This window comes from Sceloporus undulatus, chromosome 2, assembly GCF_019175285.1.
Source record: "Sceloporus undulatus isolate JIND9_A2432 ecotype Alabama chromosome 2, SceUnd_v1.1, whole genome shotgun sequence".
NCBI lineage: Eukaryota > Metazoa > Chordata > Lepidosauria > Squamata > Phrynosomatidae > Sceloporus > Sceloporus undulatus.
Genome location: NC_056523.1, coordinates 77,314,874 through 77,335,629, shown reverse-complemented (window position 1 = coordinate 77,335,629; position 20,756 = coordinate 77,314,874). Strand labels below are relative to the sequence as shown.

Sequence of the window (20,756 nt, the reverse complement as noted above, 5' to 3'; positions counted from 1 at the left end):
CCCCCTTAAGATGGTGGTTGGAGGAGGGCTCTTTGTCTTTAGGCCTGGCCTCTCTCCCCCTCAAGATGGTGATCAGGAGGAGGGCTCTTTGTCTTCAGGCCTGGCCTCTCTCCCCCTCAAGATGGTGGTTGGAGGAGGGCTCTTTGTCTTCAGGCCAGGCCTCCCTCCCCCTCAAGATGGTGGTTGGAGGAGGGCTCTTTATAAATTGTTCATTAGTTTTGGGGCTTTGCAAATCAGATGGCTGAAGGTGTCATTGATAACAAGGATAACTTTGTTCCACAAAGAAAAAGAAATGTGTGTACCTAATGATGTGATCATTGCTCAGCCATCTGACTGTTGTTGGATTTTTAGGACATGCCTGTTTTTGACTAGTTGATTCCTCCCATTGCTCTCATGACCGATATATGCTAACTTTTCTTACTGTAATTCAAAAGCATTTTGTTCCTGGCATTACTTTCTCTACACACAGTTGGTGGTGAAGGGCAATTTTGACTTTGTGTCATTACTGATAACTGATCCAGGGCATTTAATCTCCTGTCCCTTCTCGCCCAGCATGCATCATGGAAAGAGATCCAATGAGAGAAGATCTTAGCCCTCTCTAGCCTGCTCCTCCAGCTGTTGTGGAACAGCAAAAACAGCTGAGTAAACTGAAGTTGGGGATCAGGTTCAGGGGGATGTCATTTATCTATGTAAGCAAATGTTCGATTACTATTCCTGCCCAATATATATATTGTCTACAGCCACCCCTGCAAAAGAACTGCAGGGCAGGAATATACACACACACACACACACACACACACACACACACACACACACCAGACTGCAATGCCTCTCAGATTTTCTTCCCATAATTTTTGAAGCCAGACAGGTGTACTTGCCACATACCTTTTGAAACAGGCACAATTCAGACTTTCCATTCAGTGATTAAAAGAAATGGCTGGCTGCTCAGAAGTCCCTGGAAATTAAATGGCACAGGTAGAGGGTCGAAGGGCCAGGCCATGTTTTTCCCCCCTGTTTGAAGCAAAGGACAAGACTGGTAGCCATTGCTGATTTCCACATATGGAAGTTAATTGCACTAGAGCTTGAATTTTACTTCAAGAATGGTGATGTCTTCCACAGCATTTGAGGGCAGCAGTGTGGTTTATGATTGCATGAAAGGCCATATGGCACACACAGTTCTGTGCTTCAATGGAGGGCAATGGTCAGAGGCCTCAGAAGGAGAAAAATTAGGGGACTGCAACTTTCTGCCATTTTTTTCTTGCAGTGGTTGGCTGGATGTGTAAGAACCAAAGATTTCACATATATGCAATATATATCATTGATTATTATACATATAGCAGTTGTGCGTGCATGTGCATGTAGAGTTTAGAGGTTTGGGAGAGTATAGTTTCATAAAGCCTGAGAAACACTGTCTCACTGCCTTGAGATGTCATTAATCAAGTTTCCCTGTTCATGGATTTTGCATTACTATTCACTCTTTTCAAGCCCAGTTCTGCAAGTACAGAATTCTAAGATGCTTCATTTTACATTACAAATGAGGTGATACAAGGAACAGAGTTCAGGGCTCCTGCAAGGTAGATGAAGGGCTTAGTTAATCAATCACACTTCAATGTTCCCTGGGCAAACAGCTGCTTAGGTCCCTGTGCCATTATGTTAATTCCTTTTCTAAGGCTGACAAAGATTTGCTTCTCTAGCTTTACTCCAAGGGACATAGTAAGCCATCACCACATTCCATTCAAAGTGTTGCAGGGCAGAAAAAAAAAACCTTGGATCCAAAATTCTTTCCAAAAGCACAAATTTGCATCACAGCAAGCTTTGGGATGTGTGAAGGAATTCAGAATAGCTTTTATTTTTAGTGTAGAGAAGGGGCAGATTTTCATGGAACTGATAATTTATTGAGGCAAGACTTTTTCAAGGGCTAAATCTAGAACATTTGCTAGTTTCTCACAGCCATTTCCCATCATCTAGTGAATTTCCTTTTCTCCCAGTGCTCCATGGAAAGACAGTATCATGGGATGTGCAAAGGAATAGGACCTGGATCTAAAACTGGGGAAAGACTTAGTGCTGATTTAGGGAAAGTTTATGCAGCCAACAGGCTCTGAAATACTTCTTCTTGAAACTTTTCATGAGACATCTGAGTAGGTCATCTGGCTTGTTTGGCAAGAACAAAAGCAGCAGAGGCTGCAGGCCACAATAAACTATCTCCATGTCTGCAGCCCATTTGCTGCAGGAGCTGCTGGGCTGAAGAAACAAGGAGGCACCAAAAATCATCTGGCTGCAGGATGAGCTGGTCTTTGCATGATCCTGACAGTGGGTTGAAATGTTGCTGTTACTGATTTATCTTGTCTTGCTTGGTTTAAAGGTACAGTGGGCCCTTGGTATCTGCTGGGGTTTGGTTCCAAGACGTCTGGGAAACCAAAATCCATGGATGCTCAAGTCCCATTGTATATGATGGTGTAGTAAAATGTTGTGCCTCGTATAAAACTTCAGAATCAAGATTTGTTTTTTGTTTTTTTTTAGGGGGGGGATATTTTTCAAGACGTGGATGGTTAACTCTGTGGATGCAGAATCTATGGATATGGAGAGCTAACTGTTCTTAATAGGGCTTACCACTTGATGTGGTGTGTTTCACAGAGCTTGGCAAAATTAGTCTGTTGAAGTACAACTTCCAGAATCTTAATTTGTTTGCTTTAATTTTTTTGTTTTTAATAGCCCCCCCACCCCACCAGTCCAATATGCATTTCATAGATCTTGAGAAAAGTATTGTTTGGACTACAACTCCTAGAATCCCAATTCTGGAAGTTGTAGTCCAAAACTGCAGAATTTAGCCAGTGTGGTGTAATGGTTTGAGCATTGGGCTACAACTCTGGAGACCAAGGTTCAAATCCCTCCTCAGCCATGGAAACCCACTGGGTGACCTTGGACAAGTCACATTCTCTCAGCCTCAGAGGAAGGCAAAGGCAAACCCCCTTGGAACAAATCTTGCCAAGAAAATCCAGTAATAGGTTTCTTTTAGATGGAAACAACTTGAAGGCACGCAACAACACCTAGAACAAGAACAACTACAACAATAACTGGTATTTTAACATTTTCAAAAGCCAGATTGAGGTCTGCTTTTCAGCTGTAATGTGGGACTTAAATTTTGTGCAAGGTGGGATAAAATAAATGGTTATTGAGCAAATGTTGATGAAAATGAAGCCATGTGTTGTTGTTGTTTTTTACCTGCATACCTAAGTCTTCAGTTCAGTCTTAGTATATGGGTCACAGCACAAAGTGGTTCCTGAACTGAACAGCAGAGGCAGAGCAAAAGGCAAACACTGAACCGAATTATTTGTTGTAACAAAAATAAGATGAGAGTGATCTTAAAGAGAAAATTAGCCATGATGGCATGAGGTGTGCTGCACCAGAGCCCTTCTGCCTCATATCCTGCCTGGGGCCTACAGGGAACAAGCAACTGCATGATGCCTACATCAGATCAGATACCCAAGTTCTTCCATCACATTTCAGTTCTCTTTTAGAATCCAGTAAGCTGACTCCATTGAGAAAGTTTTATGGCAACTTTTGGAAAACAAGATCAGAATGAGTAAGCATTCAATAAGGGAATGCAAACATCTAGAGCAGATTATTAAATAGAGAGTCTGTGAACATCTAGAAAACAATGCCATAATCACAAAAAGTCAACACGGGTTTCAGAGAAAAAAGTCATGCCAGACAAATCTGATCTCTTTCTTTGATGAAATTACCAGCTTGTTAGATGAAGGGAATGCTGTGGATAAAGTATATCTTGATATCGGTAAGGCTTTTGACAGGGTTCCCCATGACATTCTTGCAAACAAGCTAGTGAAATATGGCTAGACAACATAACTATTACATGGATTTGTAATTGGTTGACTGGCTGAATCCAAAGGGTGCTCAACAATGGCTCTTTTTTATCCTGGAGAGAAGTGACCAGTTGGGTTCCACAGGGCTCTGTCCTGGGGCCAGTGCTATTCAACATCTTTATCAATGACTTGGATGACAGAATTGGGGGTATACTTATCAAATTTGCAGATGACACCAAATTAAGAGGAGTAGCTAATACCCCTGAGGACAGGATCAAACTTCAGAATGACCTTAATAGATTAGAAAGCTGGGTCAAACCTAACAAAATGAATTTCAACATGGAGAAATGTAAGGTACTGCACTTAGGGCAGAAAAATAAAATGCACAGATATAGGATGAGGGACACCTGGCCGAATGAGACTACATGTGAAAGGGATATAGGAGTCCAAGTAGACCACAAGTTGAACATGAGTCAACAGTGCAATGTGGCAGCTAACAAGGCCAATGCAATTTTAGGCTGCATCAATAGAAGTATAGTGTCTAGATCAAGGGAAGTAACAGTGTCACTCTGTTCTGTTCTGGTCAGGCCCCACCTGGAATATTGTGTCCAGTTCTGGGCACCACAACTCAAAAAGGACATTGGGAAACTGGAGTGTGTCCAAATGAGGGCGACTAAAATGGTGAAGGGTCTGGAAACCATGTCCTATGAGGAACGACTTAGGGAGCTGGGGATGTTTAGCCTGGAGAAGATAAGGTTAAGAGGTGATATGATAGCCCTGTTTAAATACTTGAAGGGTTGTCATATTGAGGAGTGAGCTGACTTGTTTTCTGCTGCTCCAGAGACTAGGACCCGGAGCAATGGATGCAAGCTATAGGAAAAGAGATTCCACCTCAACATTAGGAAGAACTTCCTGACAGTAAGGGCTGTTCGACAGTGGAAAACACTCCCGCGGAGTGTAGTGGAGTCTCCCTCCTTGGGGGGTCTTTAAGCAGAGGCTGGAAAGCCATCTGTCGGGGATGCTTTGACTGAGAGTTCCTGCATGGCAGGGGATTGGACTGGATGGCCCTTGTGGTCTCTTCCAACTCAATGATTCTATGATTCATTATTACAGCAGAGTGCAGAAATCTGTATTTTCTCTGCAGCTTTTGGGAAGGCTAAGGATCAGATTAATGTCAATATGAAAACAAAAATTGAAATATCTAGTTTTGAAGACAGATGTTGCTTCCTCTCTCCACTTGAGCTGTACAAAAAGCCACCACAGGTTAACGTAGAGATCTATAAAATAAGCATCAGCTCAGAAGGGCAGAACTTAGCATGTGCCTATGAAGATGAAGTCTGAGTAGGGTTGCCATTTCCTGATTTTTCCTGGGACAATCCCGGATTGGAGGGTCCAAAAAACGTCCCAGTCCAGCTGGGCATTTTTGACCCTCCAATCCCGGATTCCTGCTTTGTTCCAGGTTACATTTTGTTAATCTCCAGTGGACTGGAGAAAATGTGGCCGGAACAAGGCAGCAAGTCATCTCCACCATCACCTCCTCCTCCAAGATGGACTCGGTCCTCTTCGACACCCTCTCCTTGCCTCCTCCTGGCGCTGAGGCCCCACTACATTCAGGGCCTTGGCCAAGGCCCAAGGAGATCCAGCAAGGCTTCTCTGGGCCCAGGGCAGGTGCCGCCATACGTGGGGCTGAGGTCAAGGCTTGAGGAGATCTGGCATGGCTGACAAGGCCTCTCTGAGGCCAAGACTGAGGCACAGGGCCTGAAAGGAAAGCTGGGGCTGCAGGTGGTGGAGCTGCCCACTGCCCAGAGCCTCCCGGGCTGTGTCCTCATGGAAGACATGGCTGCAGTCTGCCTTGAGATGACCCTCCTCATACACTCCCGGGGCCCCCAGCTTTCACCTCCCTTCCCTCCCCTCTCCAAAGATAAAGGGAGGGGTGGCCTCAGTTGCAGAGGAGGACAAGCCAACACCAAAATGGAGGAACTTCCCCCCCACAAAGGTAGAGGGGGGTTACCCAAGAGAAGATACAAAACATTCCCAGAGGTATTTATCCTTAAATAAAAGGAACATGGCTCAGGCAACAATCAGAGGACACAGAGCAAATTGCTGCAATTAAGTGAATGAACAACATGTTTCATGATAATGTCCTTGGCAAATCTGTCAAATGGTAGTGTCCTTAGCCAGTTTCCTCCCCCCTCCCCCACCCAGCAATATGCTTTCATCACAGAGACATTAAGGTAAACTCAAGCCTTAACCCTATGCTTTATTGGGCTGGGTGGCTTGAGGAAGAAAATATGCACACATTTAATAATAATAATAATTTGTTTTATTTATATACCGCTATTCCAAAGATCATAGCGGTGAACAGCAAGTAAGCTAATTAGCAAGTAAGCTAATTTGCCCCCAACAGTCTGGGTACTCATTTTAGCGACCTCGGAAGGATGCAAGCCTGAGTTGAGCTTGGGCCCTTTTGCTGGTCTTGAACTCGCAACCTTGTGGTTTTGAGTGAATGGCTGCAGTACAGGCATTTAACCACTGCGCCACCAGGGCTCCAGAGATAAGATGCTGTCTCTTTCAGTGGAGATGAAACTTCATTCTCAAGATCCAACAGGAAATCACATGGATTTTATTTCAGTCCCAGATTTCCATGACATCCTAGAGGCTGGAAAGAACACTATTTATTTATTTATGCTTTATGCTGTTTATTTCAGTTATTTCATTTATTTTTGCAGATCCGGCATTTGTCCATGCACAACTCATCCCAGACAGTGCAGAGCGGAATGATGACAAGCTCTACTTCTTCTTTCGAGAGAAGTCCACCGATTCCCCACAGAGTCCTGTGGTCTACTCCCGCATTGGTCGCATTTGCCTGGTATGTGCAGAGAAGGAGCAACAAAATTTGGTGGCAGGGGGGAGTTCTCTGTAAATTCCATGTGCCTGGACTCTTCCGTATTACTCTTTACTTCACCTTGCCTTATCTTGTATGAGACCAGAGCCATTATGTCACTGAGTGACTCCACTACGATTGCTCCTATTGCTTCCTCTTTATATTGTGTTCTGGTCTAACTGCACTTTACATTCAAAGCAAATCTCACTGATATTAGTATGATCCAACTGCAGGCAATAGAGCTGTCACCCCTGCAACATTTTCTGCCACTCATTTTCTGCTGTTCTCTTCTGGTTTAGAATGATGATGGAGGGCACTGTTGCCTGGTGAATAAATGGAGCACATTCCTGAAAGCACGACTCATCTGTTCTGTACCAGGGCCTGATGGGATTGAAACTCACTTTGATGAACTTCGTAAGTACAGCCAGGGAAGGAATTCTGATACATGAGTGTAGTGGTAGGAGAAGGGGAAGTGCAAGAAGGTATAGATAAGTGCTAAGCAATTTGACATCTTGACAGAGATGAATTATAATGAATTTCAATTGGCAGCCAGCAGGCTCCAGTCTGATTCTCAGAGTACTTCTGCTTAGCCACTGGGAGCTATACCAATATTTTAGTCAAAGTCTGGTAAAGTTATTACTGTGCATTTTCATCTGCAAAGAAAATAATTTTGTTTCCCAAGAATTATTACTACTACTCATACTATTAATACAAATATAACATTAACAACAACAACAATAAGCACCAGAATCTCAGATCAGCTATTTAAATATGTTGGGGTAACTAAGTAAAGTCTCTTGGCCTGGCCCTTGCAGCCCAACTTAGGAGCCAGAAACCAGAATAAGCAAAGGAGGTCCATTTAGCTTCCGACAGGGGTACAAGCAGCATGACACCTCCATGCCCACCCCCCACCAGTGAGAAAGGCTGCAAGAAGGACTTGTCACAAAGGTCCTGATTCTAATTGTTACAGCCTTGATATTTCTGGTGCAAATGGGTGGAAACAGCATCCTCTTTGCCTTAAATTAGAAGCTGAATGGCCTTCCATCACCTGACCTAGTGCCTGGTTCTTAAAGTGAATCATAGAATCATAAAGTTGGAAGAGTCCACAAGGTTGGGGGGGGGGGGGTTATTCAGGCCAGAAGACACTGTTTAATTTCACAGAGGTAACCAAGTAGCTGATCTGGGATTCTGGTGCGTCTTCTTGTTCTTGTTAGGATTTGTTCTTTGGTGATTTTTTTTACAAGTGAAAAATGTGGTCAAACATCTTTACCAGACCTTGATTGACCATCATGGCACTGCATCTACATGATGTAGCATCGAAAGGGTGTCATAGAGCCATATCACCAGAGCTATAGCACCCCTTGAAGAGCGCAAAAATGACCCACTTTTTGTGGCTCCTTTTTGTGCTCTCCATAGGTCAGATCGGGGCCACAGCATGCGGTTGTCGTGTTCCCAATCCAGTCAGTAGAGGGGTGGCTGCATGCCACCCATCTGCATAGCCCCTAATTTTTTATCCCACCTTTCTCTCACAATAGAAGCCAAAGTGGCTTTTGCAATAAGGGATTAAAACAGAATAACCTTTTTGGGAGTCTAGGGAATTTGGAGAGATCACAAATACTTCTTTGAGATTACATGCAATGCTGGGGCCACACTTTGCTGGCCCTTGGTGTAATAGGAAAAGTGGGAAAGGTATTTTGGGGAGAAAGAGGAGGAAGCTCCCATTTTGCATAGGATTACATGGCTTTAAGAGATCTTAAGAACAATTTAGTGCAGCCCTGTAAGGCTTTGCCACAACACAAACCTTCCTAACAGATTTTCCTCTTAGCATGGACAAGTATAGTGTGTGATCTAACAGACCTACAGTGTGCCGTAATCAGAGAGTTCAAAGACTTGCAAAGTCACATGTCTCTAGGCATCGTGCAACAATTGCCCAGGCAAGGGCAATGGAGGCATTTAACCAAAGCTTCAGGAGGACTACCAGAAGCATTTTTTAAATTAAAAAAAAATTAAATGCCAAAGGCAATTTTGAAGGTAACAATATATATTTAAATGGAGAAGCTGTGCTGGAATATGAAAGACAGGATAAGAAATAGGAACAGGAATGACATTTCTCTTAAATGTGAGCTTGTTGGGCAACATAGTTTTGTTGAAATGCCCTATAAGTAGGTTTCCCTTTTCACATAGTAAATGGTTTTAAACAAAACCAGAACTAGGTTCTATATTAGCCAGCTTGTACAAGGTAGCAGTAGCAAGCCTAGTCAGCCCACCCTTAAGCAGATCAAGCTCTGTGGGTGGACTCACTCCCTTTGGGAACAGAAACAGACACAGGTCTCCAACACTGGCATGGTGGAGATTGGAGATCCTATTCCCAGCAAAGGTGGCAGCTCAGACTCCTCTGGGTGGTTTACCAGCTTCCCCTCAACTAGACAAATGTCTCCTGCCTGCTCTGGGGTCAGTCCCAGTGCAACTTTTAGCACTTTCACTGGACATCGCAAAAGTATTTTGTGGGAAAAGTGGGAAGTAATGACTCCAGAAGCCTTAAGTAAAAAAAGGAAGAATTTGCCATTTAAAGTCTATTCCCGCTCACCACCTGTTTTCAAAACCCAAAAGGGGCTATTGGAACATGAAAGTTGGGTGCCTAAAATAGCCTTTAAATGGCAAATCATGTCCCCCTCCCAAGGCATTTGAGAGTGCTATTCGCTACTTTTTCAGCAGAAACAAGATCCAGGGGAATGAACAAATGGCCTCCAGACCCTCAGAGGTTGTCCACCCTTGCTATAGGCCCCATTGACATCTTCCCTTTGATTGTCTCAAGACAGCCTTGTGTAGTGGGGCCTTGCTATCTACTGGGATTTGATTCCAAGACACCTTGTGGATACCAAAATCATGGCTGCCCAAGTCCCATTATTCACAATGGTGTAGTAACATAGTGACACTTAAACAAAATGACAGAACAAATATTTGCTTTTTGGGGTTATATATATTCAAGCCATAGATGGGTGAATCTGTGGATTCAGATCTGTGAATACAGAGGCCAACTGTATTTGAGTTCTTATTGTTATATGTATCTCACCTCCATCCATGATATGAGTGGCTAACTTTCTCTCCTTTCTCCTCAAGAGGACGTCTTTGTCCAGCAGACCCAGGATGGGAAGAACCCTATTATTTATGCTGTTTTTGCTGCCTCTGGGTGAGTGCAATCTGGGAACAAGATACAGGGGCCATTCTTCAGTTCTCATCAACCTCTATAGGCAAAGCTTTACAAGGAAAAGCACTAGTCAGAACTCTTATAGTGAAATAGTTCTAAAGCAGAGGGTGTCCAATCCATAACTAGTGAATAGTGATGATGTCCTCCATATCTAGCCAAGGAAGGATTGTGATTCTCTTGGATGGGGTCATCCTGAAATTTTCTGGCAGAGCTGGAAGAGAGCCCAAACTTGCTTGCCAAGCTTGGGGGTTTTCCCACAAACTTAACCATAGCAGCTGTAGCTGATGACTTGATCCCCCAGGGAAGAGGGCAGGTGTAGCCCTCCCCCTCAGCCAGTACACCCCAGGATCTATTTACACCCCTGCAAGGTCAAGAGGGCATCAGGTCCTTTGTTAGACTAAAACAGCAACAGCTAGTGCCATTTTTTCTTAGTACTTGTGACTGGAATGACTAATCCTGGAATGTTTTATCAGAGGGACTATGGCTTCTCTCAGAGCAGCTGCTTGGAGCTGATCCCAGTGCACCAAAATTGCATTGTCTTCCCCAGCCCCATTGCCTTTCTGGCTTGGCACTCTGTGCCAGGCAGGAAATCCCTTCTTTTCTAGGATCCGTGTCAATGCACGTTAACAAAAGTTTAACATTGCATGTGCTAACAAAGAGCATTTCAATGACTTCCTATCAACCAAGCAGAGAATGAATGTTAGCTGTGATGGGAAAGGGAACAAGGGTGCCTGGAGGGAAGGAGGAAGCATTGTGGCCAGCTTTTATCTGTGAGGAGACATTCACCTCTGTAAATGACACAGGTTGCTCCTCTTTTTCTTTACACAGATCTGTCTTTAAGGGCTCTGCAGTGTGTGTCTATTCAATGGCTGATATCCGCATGGTCTTCAATGGACCTTTTGCCCACAAGGAAGGTCCCAACTACCAGTGGATGCCCTACACAGGCAAAATGCCCTATCCTCGTCCAGGCACTGTAAGTGTGGATGAGATCACCTGAGGGTTACTTCTATCCTGGGGCATGGGCCTGATGTGATGCTGTCTCTGCTGGTGCAAATATAGACATTCTAAGCTCAGAGGTTTAGTACTTAACCTCTGTCCTGTCCTGTGCGCACACACATACACACACTACTGGCAAGTTATGCAGAAGTTTAACATACATACATGAAATATTCATATGTGTGTTCTCTTTTGTTAAAGGGTTACTTTTGTGTGGTATAAGGATCCAAGAGCCAGCATGGTGTAGTGGTTTGAGCATTGGATTCCAACTCTAGATACCTGGGTTCAAATCCCTGCTCAGCCATGGAAATCCTTTGGGTGTCCTTGGCCAAGTCACACTCTCTCAGCCTCACAGGAAGGCAAAAGCAAGCCCCCTCTTGAGCAAATCTTGCCAAGAAAAGCCCATGATAGGTTCCTCTTAGAGTTGCCTTAAGTTGGAAATAATTTGAAGGCACACAACAACAAAGTATAAGGATCCATACGCTGAGCCATAGTGTTCTGATACAACATGAGGGCCTACTGATGGAAGACATAGTTTTGGTTTCTCTTGCTCCGAGGTGGGAAACCTGTAACCCTTCAGTTGTTGTTAGGCTGCAAATCCTATTGGTCCCAGCCAGCATGGTCAATGGTTAGGAATTATGAGAACTCAGTCCAACAGTATATAGAAGGCAAATAAGATCCTGGCCTTTGGGTACAATTAATATTTGTTCAAAACAAACAAACCCAAAAAAGAAAAGCAGCATTGCTCTGCAATTACTCAATCATCAGTGTATGTTGATATGAGATAGCTTCACGTGCTTAGATTTATATGAGTTCATATGAAATAATATTTTCAACTGAAATAATTTGGAACAGAAGTTCCTATCATTGACAAGCCTAGAACAACAAATTGCCCTTTAGACTAGACTGTAGGTCCATCTGTCTGTAGGCCATGTAGTAGACACTGATGGAAGCTCCTGCAAGGTTTCAGACAAGAGTTTCTTCAGCCTTACCTGGAGATACCAGAATGAAACCTTCTGCATGCCAAACATATGCTCTTCCACATAGCTGTGGACCATTCCTGAGTGATTGGGCTTTACATGCCAAGGCTTTCATTTCTAGCTCTTACAGTCCTTGCTTTTTAAGAGAGATTTTTAAGTGGCAGGACTGGGGAAAACAAACAAAAATCAAATTTCATTGTTGGAAGTGAAAAATTTTGCAGCCTAGTGAATGTTTATCACTAGCAGGCAATAGAAGTAGAGTAATTCACTTGTTACTTGTTTTAAAAAAACTACACACACAATATGTAACTCATTTTTTTGCTCATTTAGAGCACGTTCCCACTATATGACCATTGTTCCCATTTGAAACTGGTTCCGATCCTACTTTGATCGATTTCTGTGACAATAAAACAAGGCAAATGCGGATCTTTTGAAAAAAATCGATTTTGAAGTGTGTTCAACAAATGGGAACGACAGATCTGAATCGCATCATGCTGGAGGGGAAGGACTAATGACCCCCCCCCCCACTGCCTTTGTGCTTGTGGTGTGACTTATAGGTGCATTATTTATTTTTTAAAATAAAATTGATATAACATTCGATTGACTGATTTTGCAACTACAGTGAGCCTTTGCTTTACTCAAGGGCAAATAGGGTGTATGCTCAAGCCCCACTGAAAATAATGTGGCTTGTGCATGATGTGCGGCATGGTGCACACACCACTGATACTTCTTTTATGTGGCTTTCAGCATAAGCAAAAAGCCTCGTAAAAGGCACCTGCATATGACGCGGGTGCACTGTACTTGCAAACAGTGAGGCAAATAGTTGCAAAACCAATAAATCGAATCTTCTATCATTTTGTTTAGAGAAATTGATAGAAGATTCAATTCATTGGTTTTGCAGCTACTTGCCTCACTGACTGCAAATAGCTGCAAAATCAATCAAATCTTCTATCAATTTATATAGTTCTCAAGCTGGGCTGCCACTTGCATCACTGATGATTGACATGTGTTTTGAAGCGGTGCAAACTAGTGAGGATGACAATCATGCCAAAAAAAGAAGCAATTACAGGGGGATATTGAAAAGATCTACTTTCATAGTGGGAACGACGGGCCTTTTGAAATCGATTTATCAAATTGGAGTGAAGGCTTTAAATTAAATGGGAATGAGTGCTTAGAATCCTGGATTAGTTGCTAACACATTGCTTTTTAGTGCCATGACAATGAGGAGGAGGAGGAGGAGGACTGAATACAGCTTAAAAATTTTAAAAGATCCCCAATCCCAAATATGATCCTCCAAAAGCAATTATTATGATTGATGAGTAAATGCTAGATATTATACATACTCAAAAAGATACTGACATATCAGTCATTACACTGCTTTAAAAAGTGACAAGGTTGGTAAAATTATGATTTAAAAAGTTACATATTAAGTATAAACGTACTTGCAATATGTTACTTGAAAACTCAAGTAGAGGCAGATCATTAGGACATCCTGTGACTCTTCTTTGGCTTGTCTCCTGTCTTGTGTTCTTATCCCTCAACTGATATTCTCAAGCTTGATTTCACTTACTTACCACACATATCATGTAGTTAAAGATGGCAGAAAACATATTTTCTCTCTGCCAGGTTTGTAGTTCACTTAATTACCATTTCAACAAAGACAGTCTTCATTTGATGATTCCAACCTCCATCTTCTATATATGTTAACACTTCTGAGGTGCTTGTAGTGCCACTACCAATATATGTACATCATGTTGAGTTAATTCAGGGGGATGTAGACATCACCAGATGTTGATTTGTCCTTTGGGACATTGCTGACTGGGGTTGATGGAATTTAGAATCCAAGGACATCTGGGGAATTTGGACCAGAGAGGTCTAGTGGTCTCAGCTAGTACATACATATGTAAGTGCTCCCCTTTTAGCTTTTCATGACTGCAGTAAAGGGATTTATTTGTGATGTTCATAAGGAAGATCTTGGGCTGTTCTTCTGGTATAGGGTGTTCACTCCTGAGACCAGCTGCTTCCTCTTCTCCTTCTGCTCTACATTCCCTCCTTATGTACATGCCTCTCATCACTTTCCATCCGTGCATTCTCTTCCTAGCTTTTGCTCCTTCAGCCTCCCTTGGTATCCATAACTTTTGCTACAATGCAGCCAAGAGCTTTCCAGCCCTGCTCGCTGCTTGACATTTGGCCACAATGTGGGAGGCTGATTAGTGTTTCCTCTCCAGGTTGGTGGTCTCTAGACTCATTTGCTGGCACCCCGTGCTTGTTGGCAAAATACCCAAAACTAAGGACAGCTCATTGCTTCATTTTATTGGCCTGGAGAATACGGCTCTCTGGTCTCTTTTGCTGATACACCCATCAGGGCCAAAAAGAGCTAGATAAAGTCTTGGCTGTTCTATGAGGAGACTTCCAGAAATGCAAGGAACAAACTGTGTTGGCTCTCTTAGTTTAGCAGCTCAGTCAGATGGGATTCTGAGGCTTATGTGAGAATAACTAAAAATACCCCACAACCTAAGAGTCTCCATCAGCAAAAATAATAAATTTTCAAAGATATCTCTCAGTGCTGGCAAAAATCTAAGGAGTACAGCATCATTTTGTAGGGTAAAGAAATCAAAGGCAAGTTGGATGAGATATTAATAGATGTCAGATAGATAGTCCAGAGGGGCAACAACTATGGCTCCATCATCTTCTCTGCCCACTATAAAAATGGAAGGATCTTTAAACCTCTCTTTGCCAGAATAAAAAGGAACGTGATTCTTACCTGATGCACCTTAGCAGCTAATTTTCATGTCTTCAGCTATAGGGCATAAGAGGAGAGAAAATCCTCTTGGAAAAAGCAGCCATGTTGTACATTACTTGAATGAGGCACTTGAGATCAGGGGCTGTGTAATGGGAAAAGACAAGAAAAAAACCATGAGCTAGGCTGAGCCTAGTGGTGGCCAGTGTTATTACAGTATTCCTATAGCACATGTAATTGCTAAGGCAAGGGGAAGAGCTAAAACAGGTTTCTTTACTTTGATAGGTTGTCTGCTGTACCAACTCTTACATCTTTTCTGCTTTGCTTTTCCAGTGCCCAGGAGGGACATTCACACCCTCAATGAAATCAACCAAGGATTACCCTGATGAGGTTATCAATTTCATGCGCACTCATCCCATGATGTACAATGGTGTGTACCCCATTCACCGCCAGCCACTAGTGGTGAGGACTAACGTCAACTACAAGTTCACAACTATTGCCGTGGACCAGGTGGATGCAGCTGATGGGCGCTATGAGGTGCTTTTCCTGGGCACAGGTACCCATTGATGTGCACTGAAAAGAATACACAAATATCCTCCCACACAACCACCACTACCAGCACTTTTCCCCAACCTGGAAGATGAGCACTTTGGGTTGATTCTCTCACTGGAGTAATCATCTGACTGAGGAGGGATATTCTGTTGTATTTTACTGTTGTTTGCCATCACCATATTAACCCTCATCCAGTAAGATTTGGAAGCAAGCTTTTTGGCAGTACATCCCATTCCTTACCCACCCACTAGGCCAATCTGATAGGTGTTAATCGTACAGTTCCAGAATTCAGAGGAATAGAATGACAGTAAAGACCTTTCAGGCCAGAGTAAATGAGAAAGCCTCCATGAGTTCCTATGATGGTAAGAAATGCCTTGCTGTAACTGGGAACTAGTTCATGCTCCAGTTCACAAATATGTCCATCCAGCAGCTCAAGCCTTGCCTTTATCTGAAACGGAGACAGGCAAACTTGTCATCTAGATGCTTTAAACCACACACCCCACTATCCACAGCTAGTATGGTCAGAGGTTATAGGGGTTGCAGACCAAAATATCTGGAAGACTCCAAGTTGTAGTAGCAAACTCTTTGATTCTTTGATAGAAGTAGCATTCTGCTCCCAGCTTTGTGAGTAGGTAACAATTCTCCCAGTTTGAACTGAGTAACATCCATTTCTCCTTGTAAGCTAGTGGAAGTAACACATCTTCAGTTTCACACTGTTTTCTGCTTGTGTGTTAGGCTCTTCTCTTGAAGTGAAGTAGAATACTATTATTGGCCATGGAGCTGAAGAACAAAAGCATAGGGATTAGATGAAGGGGTGTCTGATTGTCAAGAATTCATACTGGGAGGAGAGCATGTCTAGCACACTAATAATGGGGAGACTGCTTGCATGAGGTCTAGTCTGCTGTAGGTGAGTTCCTTGTCTCCCAGCAGGCTGAGGGAGCACCGCCAGCCCTCTAAGCAGGTGGCCAGGAATGCTAATGACCCAGAAAGTTCTCATTAGCTGGCAAAGGCTCTGTCTCAGCACAGCTGTTCCTCGGGCTGCCCAGTTCACTGCACTGCACCCAGCAGCTGTGCACAGTCCAGCCACCACCTGTCATAGCCTATAGGGAGTCTCCTCTTTCTTTCTGGCCATAGGTGTAACGAATCTCCAGATCTGGGTTGCTTCCTGCTGCAGAAAGAAGCAAAAAAACAAAACAAAAAGACCTGAATGGTCTGAGGAATTTGGGCTACCTCATGGAATAAACAAATGGCTGTGGGTAGCATTTGATTCAGAGTGCAAACAGTGGAGAGGAATGGCTTGGCGGCCTGAGCAAGAAATGCCTCTTTGCAGTTTCCTCTCCAGCCACATGAACTGGCAATCAAGCTTCAAGTTCACAGTTCAAGAGAAACAAGTGATGAGAATTAATTTAGCAGGCTGCTGCTCATAAAAAAGGTGAAGAAAGAGGGGGCTTAGGGTCACCAGAATGAAAAATAGAAATCACTTCTATACCTTCAATGGTAGAAGAGGGAATTTCAGCAGGTGCTGCTTGTCATGCAGCAAGGTACCAAACCATTGGTGACATTCCCTCTTCTACATAACCACAGAAGGGACAATAGCTGTCTCCAGTTTTCACTCTGGCAACACTAGGAGAGATGGGCTTCTTCCCCACCTCCTGTGTTTCAGAATATATATATATGTCCTTGGAAACCCTATTATGGATTATTTTAAAAATAAACTATCAGTGTTCTTTTAGAGCACTTTCTTCTTCCTCCTCCCCTTTTTGTTGTAATTTAATCTTAATCATATCAAAGTGCAGAGTTGAACCTTGTTATGATGCTGTCCATCAGAATCTGTCCATAGCCATCTGTGCACACCTGCTACAAACCCAGAACAATGTTCTTGGTTTTTAAAAGAGGCACTGATTGGTATCCTGAAGCAAAAGCATGGAGCAACCCTATACCAACTTCCAAATTTAGAGACAGAAATTAGCACAAGTTTTATAGAACAGCATCAGAAATAAAATGTACTTCTTTGCTCTGTCCCTGTCTGCTTTTTCTCCAGTTTGTTGGTATGTGGGCAACTGAACTCCATGCAGGATTAGGCAAAAATCTTTTATCAAGAGAAACCCAAGGCAACTCTAATATCAGCAGAATCATGTTAACAGAACCTAACTTCAGCTGAAAGTGTGCTCAGGGCGTGTGTACCTGTTGCTCAAAGAGAACCTCTCCCTTACTGCATTGGATTCTTTAGAATTGTTTGCATCCCCATCCATTCATAGATTACTCACCATGATACTTTAGAGCACACACACACTTCAAAACCAGAAGTGACTTCTTTGTCTAAAACTGGTTTAAGGACAGTAAAAACATGAAAGCACTGTCCCTTGTCCCCTAGAGTGTGAAGGATCTTTCAAAGCAAAACAAATTTCCTAAAGGGGAAAGTGTCTGGCCCCAGATGGCTGGAAGCTTCCAATCAGAGGGTAAAATACGTATATTGCACAGGGAAGTTTTATATTTAAAGATTAGTGGTTTCTCATATAATGCAAGTGGATTCTTAGCAGCAAGCATTTCACTAGGATTTGAAAAATATTTAATGCATATTGTCTCTTTCTGTAATTTTTTAAAATGACCAGATATAATGTTCGTCTTGAGATTGGTATGTTTCTTGTACAGTCTTTATATAAGTCAGATCTGTTTGCTTCTTTAAGGCTTTCATGTAACTGCTGTACTATGACCATACTTTTCATGTACTCCCATTAATTCCTTATCCATCACAAACTGTACTTGTGTCTGCACCACATCCTTTCATCTTGAGCTATTCAATTTTTGCCTTTGTCCTAGCATTTTTGCCTTTGTCCTAACAACTTTGTCCCTGTTCTTTCTATAACATGCTTCTTCTGTTTCCTGCTCATGCAAACATCCATGGGGATACTCTGTTGACTCTTTCCCTACTTCCTTTGGGTCTAAACTTGTTGGGAAATGTAGTTCTTTCTTGAGGATCGTTAGAAACTCAGGAAAGTAAGCAAGATTGTTTAATCTTACTAGCAGAGTTCACACAGCGGAATATAAGGCAAGCAGGAAAACTCAACTAGCTCCTCTCCCAGCCACGTGTCCCCAATAAAAACACAGTCACTTGGTTTAAGTGAAAAAAGAAATAAGTTTACTTACAAAATCATGTGTATGAAGAGATACACAGGTCTAACTTCATGTTGCAAGAAATATCAGGTAAAAAAGGTAGTCTACATGCATGTCAGGAAAGGATGCTGCCTCAGCATCCTTTCATCAGCTCCGGACACAGGCAAGGAGATTAGTAGGTAAGTAGATAGTACAGTAATGGCGACTCATCCTTGCTTTCTTCTTCTTGGGAACAAAAGGTTAGGTGTCGTCATGGGTAAACAGGAAATGAGGAGGGGCAATGAGTAGGGGTTGTTAGTAAGCAATAAAATACCATAGACATGCATTTACTAGAAGGTCTCAGCATGCGAAGTTGCTATATCCCAACAAAGCTAGTGCCAAAGGTTCCAAAATCCCATTTATAAAGCTGTTTCACTTGGATATGTCCCCTTTCTGAAACTTCACCCTTGAGCCTGGTTCATTTGGGAGCCCACCTGCCGTACCTCTTATTTTCTCCAGTTGTAGGAAGCAAGGAGCAGACAAAGCTTGCAATGTGCATGCATGCTGGTTGCCATTGAAGTGTTGCTCTGAAATCAGTCCAGCCCTTGAGGCACAAGAGATTCCCAGTTCTTGACCTACACATTCCCTTCTCTAGAAAATAAAAAGGAGGAAGGAAGGAAAGAGGAGGAGGACAAAGAAATGTGGTAGCACCTTTAAAACTAACTGGTTTGGGTTTGTGTGTGTGTGTGTTTTGCTTTGTTTTGCTTTTGTTTTTGTTTTTTGTTAGTTTTTTTGCATGAGCTTTCATGGCTATAAATCCACTTCTTTGGATGCAGCACCAAGTGGTATTAAGACCTCAAGTATAAAGCATATTTACACAGTTGTGGGAATGAGATGGAAGGTAATAAGATGCAAATCATGACCCTTGCCCTAAATTTTTAAAGGTCAGTAAGGTAATACAGGTCTTTCAGATCTTCACAGTGGTCAGTTAGTATTGATGTCTGAAATACCATAAAATCACAAAATATTAGTGCAGACAACTACAGCCATTTACAAGGAACAGGTATTTCTCAGTGGCGGCCACTTTATTACAGTACTCTTGGCCAAAGAGGTTCATCCAACCACTTCTCTAATACAGTATAGACTATTTGGAAAGTTGGCCAGTGCCACCAGCCATTTTGATCTTAATATTGAAGCATCACATTTAATCCAGAAAGGGTGAAAGCAAAAAGACCCAAGAGGTATTCAACTCCCTGTGTGTTTTTCCTTTCTGTTGCAGATCGTGGCACAGTCCAGAAGGTTATAGTCTTGCCCAAAGATGATATGGAAACAGAAGAACTGATGCTAGAAGAAGTGGAAGTGTTCAAGGTAAGTACTGCTTGTCCCTGGTATTCTGAGATCCTGTGAAGTATGTGGGATTAAGAGCTAGGAGTAGGGTATTGGTGATGACTGTGAGCTGTGAGTTTCCTTCTTTAGGCTTCATCTCAGCCATTAAGTCAGCAGCTTGCCCTAGACAGAACACGTTTTTTTCCTCAGCACCATTATCTGCTGACTTCTTTGTTATCCAGAAGTGTTGCAAAGACTGCAAAATACTTTAAATGCTCAAAAACTATTATCTGGAACTACTAGAAATGGTGTTTGTGGAATTTCAGGCCCAGAAGAAAATGGTGTTGTCCACTTGAATTCTTAAGATTGGATTGTACACTTGTCCAACTGGATTCTCTCTAAGCTACTCCAAAGATCCTGGGACAGCAACCTCTCTCTCTCTCTCAAACATGAATTAACACATTAACTACCATAATGTGCATAATGAGTTTCTGTAGGATAATTTAAGTTTCCCAAGACTTCAGCCCTTGCCAAGGAAGCAAAAATATTAAATGTCAAAAAATGTCAAGGCCAAGCCTGTTAGGATCTAGTTTTAAATTAGCAAAGTAGGAGAAATATGTTCTTGTCGAACTATGCTTCCCTAGGAACTGAGTCTGACTCCAAATACAATACAGGTAGCTTGTAGTTCAAACAAAAGTTTACTAATGGCTTTACTCTATATTTACACAAAAGGCTATATCCTAAGCTAGCTAGTGAATAGTTCAGGTAAATAGAAATCTTACCAAAGAAAGTTGATGGAGAAGGAAGATGGAGGACCAAACAGATCAGAAGAAAATCTTGAGAGATAATGTCTGTTAGTCCCAAAGGTGGAGTGAGCTACGTCACATGATTAGTTTGAATGAGAGAGAGAGAGAGAGCAGTTTGCATGCTGGAAATCTCTATTTATCTAAGGAGGGAGAAAGAGAATGCAAAAATCTTCTAACAGTTTCAATCAGCCTTTTTGCCTCCAGAGATGGAGAGCAGCCATTGCCTGTGCATCCAGGCAAACCACATTAATTATAATGTGAGACCTCCACCAAGAACTCTTTCTTCACTCAGGCTGCAGTCTCCATCTTCTCTAGTCTAAATAACACAATATCCAGCCAAATCTTTTACC

The 20,756-nt window shown here is 42.6% G+C and overlaps 1 protein-coding gene across 2 annotated transcripts in view; it reads left to right on the top strand.

Moving 5' to 3' along the window:
- Positions 1 to 20,756, top strand: part of SEMA3F (semaphorin 3F) — a 170,581-nt gene that overhangs the window by 139,039 nt on the left and 10,786 nt on the right. For both annotated transcript variants that reach the window (XM_042451542.1, XM_042451541.1), the window contains 6 exons: positions 6,551 to 6,690; positions 7,005 to 7,119; positions 9,826 to 9,895; positions 10,742 to 10,886; positions 14,963 to 15,185; positions 19,554 to 19,642. In XM_042451542.1, coding sequence (XP_042307476.1) covers positions 6,551 to 6,690; positions 7,005 to 7,119; positions 9,826 to 9,895; positions 10,742 to 10,886; positions 14,963 to 15,185; positions 19,554 to 19,642 — 782 coding nt within the window. The remainder of the gene's footprint in view (positions 1 to 6,550; positions 6,691 to 7,004; positions 7,120 to 9,825; positions 9,896 to 10,741; positions 10,887 to 14,962; positions 15,186 to 19,553; positions 19,643 to 20,756) is intronic.